We start from the raw sequence: 13,120 nt of genomic DNA on the forward strand, positions 1-13,120 counted from the left end.
AAAAAAACGCTTTGAAGGGTCATAATTTATAAATATATAGTAGCAACTAATAGAAGCCACGTGAGGTTAAATTGATCGAGGAGCATGCAAGCGAATATTGTAGGTGAAACCAGAGGATATGAGTGTGTTATGTCCGTTGTTCGAGTTTTAAATTTTGCGAACTACGTACATTCGCACCTCAGCTTTTTTTCGCTATATCATTATATTTTTATTTAAACCCATAATGATAATGCATGCATATGTATATGTTCGTTACTTACGTATATGTCATTTTCTATCTAATGATGATACTACTAGGTCGTAATTATGGTGGCAAAATAAACCCTCAAGCCACAATGATATCAATTAACTCCGATTTTCCACCAAAACACGGGAGTACTCGTGTTTGTGTTTATGTGTGTCCAATCTTTTGTATGAATTGCCGAAAATATTTAATATACTGATTGGCAATTACAAGGCAATGTAAAATTGATCGAGTTATATATATTTAGATCACTACGGCAGATTTCTCACCGCAACTTCAGTGATCTTAAGTACAAAGTTAATTAACGTTTGACGACATTGAGATTCTCTATATAGGTTTTACGTATAACTATACATAATAACTTGTGTTTAACTTTTCTTCATATAATTCATAATTCTCCAAAAAAATTTTAAGATCCCAACTTGGTCCTATTTATAGTATATTAATATGTCCACGTATAAGAGTAGTTGTGGTAGATATGATTCAAAGAATCACTACAAGAAAAAGTGGTATTAATAGCAGAATACGATAGCACAGTTTTCATAAGTGCTATTAAAGACCAAAAAAAAAATTTAGTTAACATTAATAGCATTTTATTAATGCTATCGTGGAAAAATTTATGAATGGGAAGAAAAAATCAATAATACCGTTATACTTAGATGAAAATTACACGAGCGCCATATATTCCCTCGTTAAGATAACAATTTATTTGCTTAAGTTAAATGAAAAAAAAAATCAGAGCTACCATGAGACTTAGAAAAAAAAAGAGACACTGAAACCCTACTTTTATCAATTTCTTTTCTTTCGTGTCTAAAGTCTGAGTCTCTGAGACAGAACAGAGAAGAGAAGAGGCGAAACGAAACAGAGATAGAGAGGAGAGAGAGCTTGGGTCGTGTCTTGCTTCGTCTAAGATAACCAGAGCTTGGGTCGGGTCGGGTCGGGTCTTGCTGCTTCGTAGATCCGCTGTGTTCGAGCTCCGTCGCCGCTTGTACCGGGGTTTCATTCGAGCGAGAAGAAAAGGAAGAAGATGGATTTGGTCCACAGACACGGGAAGAGACAACCTGCCTCTTGAGCTTCCAATCTAAGGTACACTAGTCTTCCCTCTCGTGTTCTTCATATAGAGAAATGAGCAAGCTCTTTCCTATGTTAAGAGATCTGATTGATGACGTACAGTAAGATTGAAGATGGATTTGTGCTATGTGTTGATTGCAGGAGACATAGGAGATGGAGACAGAGAGAAGCAGAAGTAGAGCTGGAGAAAACATAGTTGGAGTTTCAGACTCAAAACGAGAGAAGCCAGAAGAGCAAGGTATTTGGATGGACAAGAGGAACTCAGGTACTCCGAGAGTCTGTCTTGAACAAAACTCTTTACTTTTCTTTAAAGCTTAACAAGTTCTTCTTACCTTCTTGTTTGCGGTATAAGAGTTTTTGATGTTTCTGAAGTTAAAGAAGTGAAACATAAAGTAGAAGAAGAAGACAAACATGGAGATGATTATGAACTGGATCTACTCTACCTTGTACATTCTTGCTTACTTCTTCACCAGGTCCTTGCTTACTTCCTGCTCTTGTCTTGAGAATTCTTATCTCTTTTCTATTAGTTAAAGAACCATGTCTGAATAATGAGTTTCATAGAATAGTGATTTTCTTTTTTTTTTGAATCTCAGGAAGAAAAATCTCAAGAAAAGTCTTTGTATTATATTCTTTTGTAAAACATAGATGTTAATGATACTCCTTTATCCTGTTTTTTTTTTGTTCATCTTTTAGTAATCATGTTGTTCCGTTACGTTGTCATATATGTTTTCCAAATTTTTTATTATTTATATTATAGTGCTTTGAGCTTTGAAACCTTATCACCATTATGGTGAACAAAGAGGTTTGACAGGCAGATTAGTTAACTTACTATGCGTGCCAGTGGATGCTACTTTAGTTGTTGATATCAACATATTCTAAGCACTCTGTTGTTTGAAACTAATCAGATATTTTCAGCATTCTTTCTTTGTATACTTAGTAGCTGCTTGTATTTATTTACTTTTTTCATCTTATTGTTTTATGGCATACAGTAAGCTTGACGGTGGATTTGTGCTATGTGCTGATTGCAGGAGACAGGGGTGATGGAGATGGAGAGAAAAGAAGGGTGTCTCTATATTTTCAGGAAGAGGAAGATGAGAATGACAAAGTGACTGTAGGCAAATAACTCAGGTATTTGTACAGTCTGTCTTGAACAAAACTCTTCCTTTTTTAAACAGCTTAACAAATTCAATATTTTGTTCATTGATTCACTGTCTTGTGTCTTACGAACTAGAGCCGTGTATCAGAGAGAAATTATGAATATACACAGATCTTGACATTGTTATGAAGAAGCTTTGTTGATTTCTCAAGACCTGTTCGTTCAATTGCCTTAAAGAATCAGGTCAGCTTTGTGTTGCTGTTGGTGCTCTGTTAGTAACTACCATCTTCTTCTTCTCTAGCAAGTAGTGGTCATTACATTCTTCTTTTCTATTTGAAATCTGCTGAGGTTCTTTTGTCTTAAATTTTTGATATATTAATCTTCAGTATTCGACTTGCTTTCTTGTTTGCGGTTTATGTAGGTTTCTAACTTGCTGCAAATTTACTAAGTCCTCGTGTTCAAGGGCTAGATTCTGAGCTTGGTGTTGACGGTTTTCTCTCATATGTTATGAAGTAAGAATGACTGCTGCTACGGGTGGAGTACTGTCAATGTCTACAGAAACCTTGCTGCAACGTAAGAAAGGGTGCTAAGAACGGATCATTTGATGTGGAGTAAGAACTGCATCATCTTCTCTTTTTTTTTCTTTGCAAATGAGACTTGTGTTCTTCGTTTGAGATTTGTAACTTCGAATTGTATCTCCCTTGGAATTATGACAAGAATGTTGTGTGGGATAATATATTTTCTATTATGGAATACAATTTCAGCTTCATTACTGGTTACTATTTTGCAATTGCAGTGGTTCATATGATCAGAATATGGTATAATATTAAGTTATGGAAGACTCACTGAAAGCGAATAATATAAGCTACAACTCAAATATATACAGCTCAATATCAGTGCTACTAAACATAAAATAATCACACCAAGAATGAGCTAGTATAACATGAATCATAGCAAAGAAATATAGTTACAAATGAATTATTTATAGCAAAATATATCCACTATTATATAGTTTAATATAGCACGGTTCATGTGTCATTAATAAATATAAAACAACATTAGCAATACGCTATTATATGTTACCCTATTATAGCGCCTGGTAAAAATGCTATCATATCATACCGTCCTATTATAGCGTTGGCTATAATAGCATTTATGAAAACGCTATCTATTACTATAAAAGAGAGTTGATTCTCTCCTGCTGACACGTCAGCGTCCAGGTCAAAAATTCGAGTTATGTACTATCGACACGTGTCCAGCGCCTCTGTACGCACCGTATCATTTAAACGATGGGTTCGTGCATTCCGAATTTTTGTTATATGTTCTATTTGTATGGGCCTATTTCTTTTAGCAAAAGTGGCCCATTTGTATGTTGACAGCATCTATGGAGACTCCGAAGTTTCCATCAACTCACCGCAGCGAAGCTTTTTTATCCGTTCATCTCACCGGCGTGATTATATTTGAGGCATTACAAAATCAGAATCAGTCTGAACTCAACCGACGTCATTACCTCAAGCATTAACCAAAGCTCTCCCCTCCTACCACGATTTCTACTTGAATGAATCTTTCCTTTATGTGGATCTCCGATTATAAAAGGTATGTTTTCTACCCTCAAAATCACCGGTTCAAGTTTCTCAATCATAAGCTTTCCGAAAAATCCAGCAAAAAAAAAAACTCGAGTTCCTTTTCTCCTTCTCTTCTCCCTTTCCAGTTTTCACATTTAGTTTCTGGAATTAACAGAAAGTTCGTAGTTTTGGTTAGAAAGTTCGTCGATAACTTCACAATTTTGTCTTTTCTTCTGAAATTAAGCTACCACACACCATTGCAGTACTTTGTTTCATGTATCGGCTGACGCTAATTATCCTAGATTCATGATTAATAGATAAGGAGCTTGAGTATATTCATGTTTTCATGTCTGTTTACATATTCATACTCCTAATGAATATATTTTGGCTTTTGGGTTTTCAGGTACCATGATAATGCATATGTAAGCTCTGGGGTTTACAGATTGTGAGTTATTTAGACTCATATGCTACCTTCAGTTTGCTGGAAGGGTTTTTTGAGCATCAGGTGCGTTCATTATAGCTGATGTTGGTTCTTTGCATCTATCAATGATGATTTTGATACGTCTATGTGGTTTCACCGAAACTATTTATCGATAAGAATTGTTTGACAACGCGCAAATAGTACCCATGTCAAGATTTGAAGTTGTGGAGAAATTTTTCAAGCTTGGAACAGCCACGTCGGGAAACTCATACCAACATTTTCGGATCCGGCTTCAACGGCACAAAACCTGACCGTGCAACGAGAGTTTCCTTCGAGGTGATTCCTTCAGTTTTACTGACACTGAGATTTATTGGCCTGAATCTGAACCTATCAAGTATGTTTTTGATCGTTGTTGATAGGTTCAGGTTCATTCTAAAATATAATACTTGATAGATTTAGATGGTGAACGGTGTAAACTTAAGTAGGGTTATTAAATCTCAGTAGTCTTCTACTTGAACCGTTCACCATATGAGTCACCATAGCCATACATAGTGTTACCAGAGAGTGGAATCAATAGTAAATTTTATCTAATGTTTTGGTTTTGTGGGGTTATGTTGTTGCAGTATAGCGTTTCGAGAGTGGTTTGGAGGATGGATAAATGTTCTCGATTCTTCTGGTTTAAATTACGTAAGGAATAGCTGCAAGATGGTCTCATTTCCTTCCTCAGATAAGTGCTTTTGCTGTCTTCACATCCATATCAGATAAAATAGTGATTTTGCCGTAGGGACTATCTGTATACTAAATATAATTATTCTAAACCCATCTTTGTACACAGTTGGTCTCTGTCTATTACATGCAGCATTTCGGTTTTGTCATAAAAATAGTTCGGTTTGGGCTGTGTCACAAAAGCTTAGATGCGTTTCACGTTTGATGGTTCAATACTTCCAACTATATTTTGTAGTTGTTTTTTTTTTCACAGCAAACCGTTGGGTTTGGTTACATCCTCATGGGATAGACATTTTTCAATATTTTAATAGAAGCTTCATAAAATATAATAAATTACCATTTTGATTACACACAATTATAGGAATACTAATGAAAACTTTTGTGTGTTCTTACATTTTTTATGGCACATACAATTAAATATAAATACATTTTTTTAAATACGTGAATTTTGAACTATTTAAATTGAGAATCTTCACTGAAAATATTTTTTTTTCTGTAAACTGGCATAGTGAAACTAATTTTAATATTGAAGTTCATGCAGATACAAACAAAACATTTCTCATTCTTATTCATTTTTAATGTGAGTTTCATTTAATCGCAACATTGTACAGAGGAAATAAATAAAGAAAGATTGTTTTTTCTCTAAGGAGAAGTAAATACATTAATAATCCAATCAATTTCAATCCTTTGTCAGTTATGTTTTAATCAGAATAAAATTCTCTATCTGATCGAAATGAAAATTTCATGAAAAATTGGACTTTTGGTAATAACAAAATTTGAAAAGATATGTGCGAAATATTAAAACAAGGTTTGAAAAAGAAATCTCAAGGACATGCCTTTTATGGTAAACAGGGATATAACGAATTTTAATCGCTGAACTAACCCATTTATTTGTGCTTTCTACACAAACTCAGTTCTCGAACGAAATATGTCATTGTGCTAAAACTCATTACTTTGTCATTGATTAGGTTCTGAAAGCAAAAGAAAAGTAAATTGAATACTCCTTCCAAAACGTTGAAACTATTTATAACACAAATCTTTTATAAGTATTACTAATAAACAAACAAAATGAAGTTTATATCTCTCTTATACAACTTTAAAAATCTCACATGAACTATGATTGCGATTACTAAATCATTTGTCTTCATCCAAAATAAGATTTAAATAATAAAATAAACATTACAACAAAAATAAAATAAAAGAAGCAAAAAAGAATGATTATTTGAATGTGTGTACTATAATATTTTGTTTTGGTTGATATAGATTGATAGGCATATAGAAGTTAAATGAAATAAGATCAAAGGAGACGCCGTGAAAATGCTGAAATTTGAATTTCAAAAAACATTATCATGGTATTAATTATGTTAACTGTTTTTAGTACAAAATGTATTCTTTGAGGTTTTTACTTTCAGAAATTACATAATTTTCTAACAATATTAGCAATAAGTAGCAATGGTAAACATATTTTTCGACAATAAAATAATTAAATATTTATTATGGAAAATAGCAGAATTTTTGTAGAAAAAGAAAATGCTGATTCATTTATAAGTATTTTCAAATCAATTTTACATCGGAGTTGTTTAAAACGTAAAGCAAATAGTAAAATGATATGATGTGGTAAATTGTGTTTTCAATAAATGCTTTACTTAATTTTTTTTGATTAAAATACGATTTGTTTTATTTAGCGATTGTTCTTTATAGTCTTATAGTGATCTATAACGAGATAACAAATAGTATATACAATGTGTTTTGTGAAAAAAAATAGAAAGGGACAAATCATTTACCAAACAATTTATTTAAATGTAACAATTTTGAGATTTAAGCTCCTAAAATCCTATATAAACGTGATTTCTTACAACTAATGTTTTATATTAAATATAGAATTATACTTTTGAAATTTAAAATGTGAATTTAAATACTTAATGAATTCATTCGCCGCGCGAAGCGCGGCCCGCCCCTAGTAATAATAATAACATAGCACTAATCATTTGCTATCAATGTCCATATTTGTTGTAGTGAATGTTAGAGGTGACTTGTAACCGAGGTTCTGAATATCCATGCCAGTGTTTTTTTTTTTTGAATATCCAGGTTTAACAAACAAACAAAGAAAACAATAATTATGATAGTTCTGCCGGTTATTTGGAATTCCATACAAACGACGACGGATTACAATATAATTATTATTAGAAATTATCTTGACTACAATATATGAGTGAACGTAGAGTAAATTTGCAAGAAAAAAATTGTTTATAATTTTCTTATCGTTTTAAGTGTATATATGTTATATATATAGTTGTATATTTTTAGTTATCGTTACCTTTATAAGTTTCTTTAGACCCGTTACTGTTTGCGGAAAGTCAATACACTGTTGGTCAAGACAATTAAAATGGCGCACTGACCTAAAAAATTAATTAAATTTGAATTAAAAATATACTCCTATATGCAAAAGCAAAACAGACGAATTAAAAGAAAAACTGGATTTCCTCATTCGAAGCTTTGACCAAACTACGGAAAGTTACGATGATTTGGTATACTCCCTCCGTTTCATTTTATTTGTTGTTCTAGACTTCGGTACACAGATTAATAAAATATTTAATTTTGTATATTTACTAGATAAAAACATCATTAACAATACACCTAATCCAATAGAAAAATAAATTAGAATAAAATATCAATAAATTTTGCATTGAAATCATAAAACGACACTTATTTTAAAACGAAAATTTTACTCCAAAACGACATCTAATTCGAAACGGAGGAAATATATTTCTATGTGCACGGTGTAGACAAATCATTCACTGATGAATTATGTCTTAATTAGTAACACTTCAGAAAACAAGACATCACATATACTTAAGTAGAACACCTATAGGCTTTGTATCATACTCTCTTCGTTTCCATATAAATATTACTTTGACATTTTTCATATAAATTAAAAAAATAACAGAAATATATGTAAGTTGTTATTATTTATATTTCTTTGACTTGTAATATTTGAGATAAATAAATTTATTTATAAAATAAATGCAATTTACAGTTAATTTTCAGCTAAAAATAAATATAATTTGAATTGAAATTATAAAATGACATTTTTATGTGAAACATATAGAATATATAATTTGTAAACCATAGTATATAGAAAAACAAAACTGCGTCTGGTATTAATTACAAGATACTTAATTATTTTGATTTGCCATTTTGATATAGTATAGACTATCATGTATAATACTCAAGTTGGCTAGTTATTATTTGATATGCTACTCAATTTGGCTAGTACGTACGAAGTATTTGATATGCTATTCAATTAATTTTAGCTAAACTGAGTGTTATCCATGATAGTTACTGTTTAGTTTAAATTTGGATTATTTTATTCATAAATCTATCACGGTATGAAAAAATAAATTAATGCTTAAACCACATATCTTATTAAATTTTCAAAGAGTACTATTTATCAAGAAAAATATTTCTAGGAAATCTCATAATATACTTAAAGAAGTCGAAGAATTGATTTTTCAATTTAAACAATTCACAAATTATTTTGTGATATTTCGGAAAGAAATAAATTAATATAAAATAATATCTGTAGAATATCCCTAGCCTATGTCAATTCCTTGTTTTTTTATACCTAGGAATTGGGTTGAACACAAAAGGCATTTCTTGTGAGCCACACGATCCAGCGCATCATTGTTGCTGGAAGAAGAAACACACACGTAACTGACCAAGTCAGATATGTATTTATTTACATAGTAACATTTTGCAAAAGGTAGATATTATTTCCGAATTCTAAATCCTTGTTAGCTTTGTTTTAAATAACTATTAGATAAGTTTGTATAAACTAATTTATATTGATTTCTGTGTAGAAATTTAGTTGGATAGTGATTTAATTTTGTCAAACACAAAATCGCCAAAATAATTTCCATGCAAATACATTGCTCTCATTTCTTAAAATCCAGTTATTACTAATTACTTGATGACTATAGGCTATAGGAGTATTGAAAAAAAAAACTTGGAGGTAAAATCAGATTAAATAATTGTTAGTTACTAGCTAGTAGCTACCATGTTGGATTACCTCGTAAGTCGTACTAGTATATAGAAACTCGAATTTTGTGGAACAAGAGGAAGGAAGTTATTTAGAGCTCAAGCGAGTTACAGCTTGTACACGCCATGATATGAGCCGTTGCAATATTACATCACAAACATCTAGTAACACTTACATTTGTCGTGTAAGCAATTAAATTCCCAGGTATCATTTTCAGCATTTATTGTTTCTTGTTATGATCAGAATAATTAAATCTTAAGATCCATATAATCTCTTTTGTCGAAATTAAACTAAAATCGACAGTTTATAATTGTACATATTTATTAAGTTGAGTTATGAAATACAAAGTTGAAAGACTATATCAAACACTAACTAAAAGGCAAATATCCTGAGCGGAGAGAGCGTCCACGTAAGCATATTAAATCGACCAATGACGTCGTCCGTTAATGCGATGTCGTTCAGATATGTCATATGAATTGGGCTTTCTCTTTGTTTATGGCCCATAAGCATGTTGACCAAACCCTAATCAGATAGCAACTACACGATCTCCATCTTCTTCTCTCTCGCGCAGAGGACGATCCCCATCTCCATTCCGTCGTTTCCACTTCATACGTTTTATCAGTTCGACTTTGCGCAATGAAATCTCCATTAATGGATTCCTTTCGCATCCCTCTCTCTAATCTCCTATATAACACCATTCTTTTCCTAAAATATCTTACACACAATAGTATCCTCTCAACCGATGAATTCCAGCATCAAAATCTCCGATTCCGGCGATCTTCTCTCCAAGAAACCACAAGGAAATGACGGTGTCTCCTCTGCCGAACCGATGAAACGTATTGGCCAGTCCGGTGACTCTTCGGCTAAAGCTATCTCCGGCGGTGATTCTTCAGCTACAGCTGTCTCCGGTGATGCTTTCTCAAAGAAACGAAACGGAAAGACCGTTGTCTGCTCTGATGTCGCCTCCGCCAAGACCGATGCAGTTGTTTTCTTCAGAGAAGTGACGTTTGGACCCCATGAAGGGGAGTTAAGGTTTCGTCTCATCCACTTTTGGGAGGCCAGAAAGGCACTGACTAAGACACTTATTGGTCTGGAGATGCTTCTGATTGACGGAGAGGTTTGTTACGAAATATTTTCTTTTAGTTTTTGGTCTTACTTGCTCTACATCATACACTAACAATCGTTGCTTGGCGTTTATGAACAGGGTACTGCGATGAAGGGATTCATCCCACCAGGAAGGATTGACACCTACTTGCGACACATGATCCCCGGTTCCACTTACAGACTCAACAAATTTTATGGTGCTAAGAGCAAGGAGGGGTATCGGGTTGCCGATCAGGACGTGACCATTGCTTTTTCATGGAACTCTGTTCTCTCTGAACTCAAAGACAGCTCGTCAGTGTTTCCTGAAGATCGATTCCGTTTCCATGGATATGAAGAGTTTGAAGCGGCCTGTGACCTCGGAGGGGATTTATATGGTGAGCTCTCTCATATTTATGGTTTCGCACTGGCTTTGTATAGATGATGTTATGTTTCAGTAATAGCTGTTTAGGTTTAATCAGATAGCTCACGGTTGTTTAGAATGTAGATTGGTTAAGTCCTGATTTTTTTTATTTTTTTTGCAGATTATATTGGTCACCTTAAATTGGTGAATGAGCAGATTCCGAATGAAAGTCTTGTGCTTGATGAAGTGGAGATAGCTTCTTCGCGGCACATTTTGGTTCATGTTCAGACACATGAGTAAGTTCTCCTTACTATGTATGCTCTATACTATCATTTTTTGCTTATCACACGATTCTGCCTTGATGCAGTGGCCCTGTGATGAAGCTCTACATATGGGACAAGGCCGCTACAGACTTCTGTGAGAAGTTTAAAGCGCTTGGAAAACCTCCAACTGTTATTCTGGTGACAACTGTGAATCCAAAACGTTTTGGAGGTTAGTATTACCTAAATTTCGTTATGGTTTATACTATGTTAGTAATCTGCATGGGAAACATGTTTTAGACAAAGTAGGTGTTAAATAAGACAATTTTATAGCCTCATTGTTTGATAATTTATTTTTGTTTGGTGTGGAATAATTGGTTATATTGCAGGTGCCTTAACTATGTCGTCTCTATCATCCTCACGTGTGTTTTTTGATATGGATGTTCAACCTACCAGGGAATATCTGGCTTGGTATGTGATCATTTGTTCATTTGGAACGTCTACTTCAATCCACCGAATTACTTATCTTTGTTTTTTGAACATTTTCTCAGGTTTGAATCGAACACTGAGGTTGCTAATAGAGTTAATGCTGAAATTGTTACCAAGGCTGAGACAGCTACTATAGGGGAGCTGTTCTCTTACATGAAGCAGAAAGAGGCAAAGGTATAATATCTCATGCTTTTACATATACACTGTGCCAGTTTTAGATATTTATTTTCTACCCTGGTGCAATTCGCAGGTTGCATGGTTCGAGTGTAGAGCCACTATTGATGATGTCGTGCGTGGTTCTGCATGGTATTATATTGCTTGTGGTGAGTGCAAGACCAAAGCAACCAAAGGGCCTACCACGCTTATGTGTAAGAAGTGTGGGAAGACTGAGATTGCCGGTGTTCCAAAGTAAGATTTTTACTTATAGTTTTGTGTGTAAGATATACTCTAAGCATCTGTTGTTAATGTCACTCTGTCACAGGTATCTCACGAAGCTCACTGTCTATGACAACAATGACCACGCAAGCTTTGTGCTTCTTGGTGATGCTGGGAGTGATTTGATTGGGAAGAAAGCCTCGGAATTGGTTGAGAGCTACTTTGAGGTAATTACAAACTTCTTCATCATACAGTTTTTAGATTGTTCTTACAAGTGTTTCAATTTATATCAGGCCAATGACAGCGTAAAGGAAGATCACGTGGTCCCAGTGCCACAAGCTCTGATTGGTGCCATTGGACAGACTCGCACGTTTGTTATTAAGGTATCAAAACACAACCTCGATGGCAAGACCCAATCTTTGACTGTCACCAAGGTTCTCCCACCTGATGTTCCAGCACTTAAAGGCAACATAGAGGAGAACGTGGATGAGGAACCTACTGATGAAAGGAATGAAGTTGCAGCTGGGTCTGTGAAGAGGAGCTCTGTTGGGATTGAGTCCGGAGAGACCAAGCGTGCCAAAAGTGGCTGATAGATTTTTAGTACTGGTTTTTGTTCTCAGTTTCAATAAACTCTATGCTTTGTTTTCTTTGTTTCAGACTTTGTTTCTGTTTCAGACTTTGTTTTTCATCATTTGAATAATTTTGGTGTTTATTAAACTATGCTTTGTTTCTTCCTTTTTTGTTTATTTAGGAAATCTTGCTATTTACAATAACATAGAAGATAAATCTAGAAATCTTTGTTTCTTTCTTTTTGTTTATTCTGAAAATGTAAAAGCAATAATTCTAAATAAATAATAAAATTTTAAATTCTAAATACATTATATAAATTATTATATTTACTTTTTGATTTAAAATCTTGGTGTTTATTAAAGACTATGCTTTGTTTCATCCTTTTTGTTTATTTTGGGTGGTGTTTAAAAATAATAATTGGATTAGTTTGGTTTGTGTTTTATTTTTTTATAGTAAGCTAATGGGTATATTAATAGATTTTTTTTTAAAAAGTAAATAAATAAAACTTCAGATTGTATAGTTTAGTCAATTTACATAAATATAAATGTGAGTTTTCCTAAAAAAAAATAAAAGATTTTTTCGAACAAATCTCACATAAGAGTATTTTGGTCAATTTTTTTACAATAAGAGTCCAACTAACATTGGCAGACATAATTTTTTCCCTCATCGTAAATACTACATTTAGTAATTCTTTGAAATTTACCTATTCTTTGGTTTGTATCATTCTGAAAGGATATTTAAGATTTAATAAAAAAATTCAAGTTTAAAATATAGTAATTAGCTAGAATATTATAGAAAGTAAGAAAAAAGAATTATTTAC

General features: G+C 33.1%; 1 protein-coding gene and 2 long non-coding RNA genes across 4 annotated transcripts; all 3 read left to right on the forward strand.

Moving 5' to 3' along the window:
• The first annotated feature begins 1,191 nt into the window (after positions 1–1,191).
• On the forward strand, positions 1,192–3,184 carry LOC108827156 (uncharacterized). 2 transcript variants are annotated; one of them, XR_008943326.1, is made up of 4 exons: positions 1,192–1,330; positions 1,457–2,443; positions 2,547–2,715; positions 2,833–3,184. It is a non-coding gene; the product is annotated as an uncharacterized LOC108827156 (long non-coding RNA). The 2 variants fall into 2 exon arrangements; XR_008943327.1 differs by having other exon boundaries at positions 2,547–2,654.
• A 598-nt stretch (positions 3,185–3,782) lies between these two features.
• Positions 3,783–5,478, forward strand: LOC108859615 (uncharacterized). The gene is made up of 4 exons (XR_001950503.2): positions 3,783–4,007; positions 4,380–4,481; positions 4,599–4,733; positions 5,021–5,478. It is a non-coding gene; the product is annotated as an uncharacterized LOC108859615 (long non-coding RNA).
• Positions 5,479–10,506: 5,028 nt separating this feature from the next.
• On the forward strand, positions 10,507–12,442 carry LOC108816331 (uncharacterized). Its single transcript, XM_057005954.1, has 8 exons — positions 10,507–10,640; positions 10,788–10,902; positions 10,974–11,098; positions 11,256–11,337; positions 11,418–11,529; positions 11,606–11,763; positions 11,837–11,957; positions 12,024–12,442. Exons 3-8 carry the CDS (start codon positions 10,984–10,986, stop codon positions 12,318–12,320), a joined length of 885 nt encoding a protein of 294 aa, XP_056861934.1. The 5' UTR covers positions 10,507–10,640; positions 10,788–10,902; positions 10,974–10,983; the 3' UTR covers positions 12,321–12,442.
• The last annotated feature ends 678 nt before the right edge of the window (positions 12,443–13,120 follow it).

The sequence above is a fragment of the Raphanus sativus genome, chromosome 3 (assembly GCF_000801105.2).
Source record: "Raphanus sativus cultivar WK10039 chromosome 3, ASM80110v3, whole genome shotgun sequence".
Lineage (NCBI taxonomy): Eukaryota > Viridiplantae > Streptophyta > Magnoliopsida > Brassicales > Brassicaceae > Raphanus > Raphanus sativus.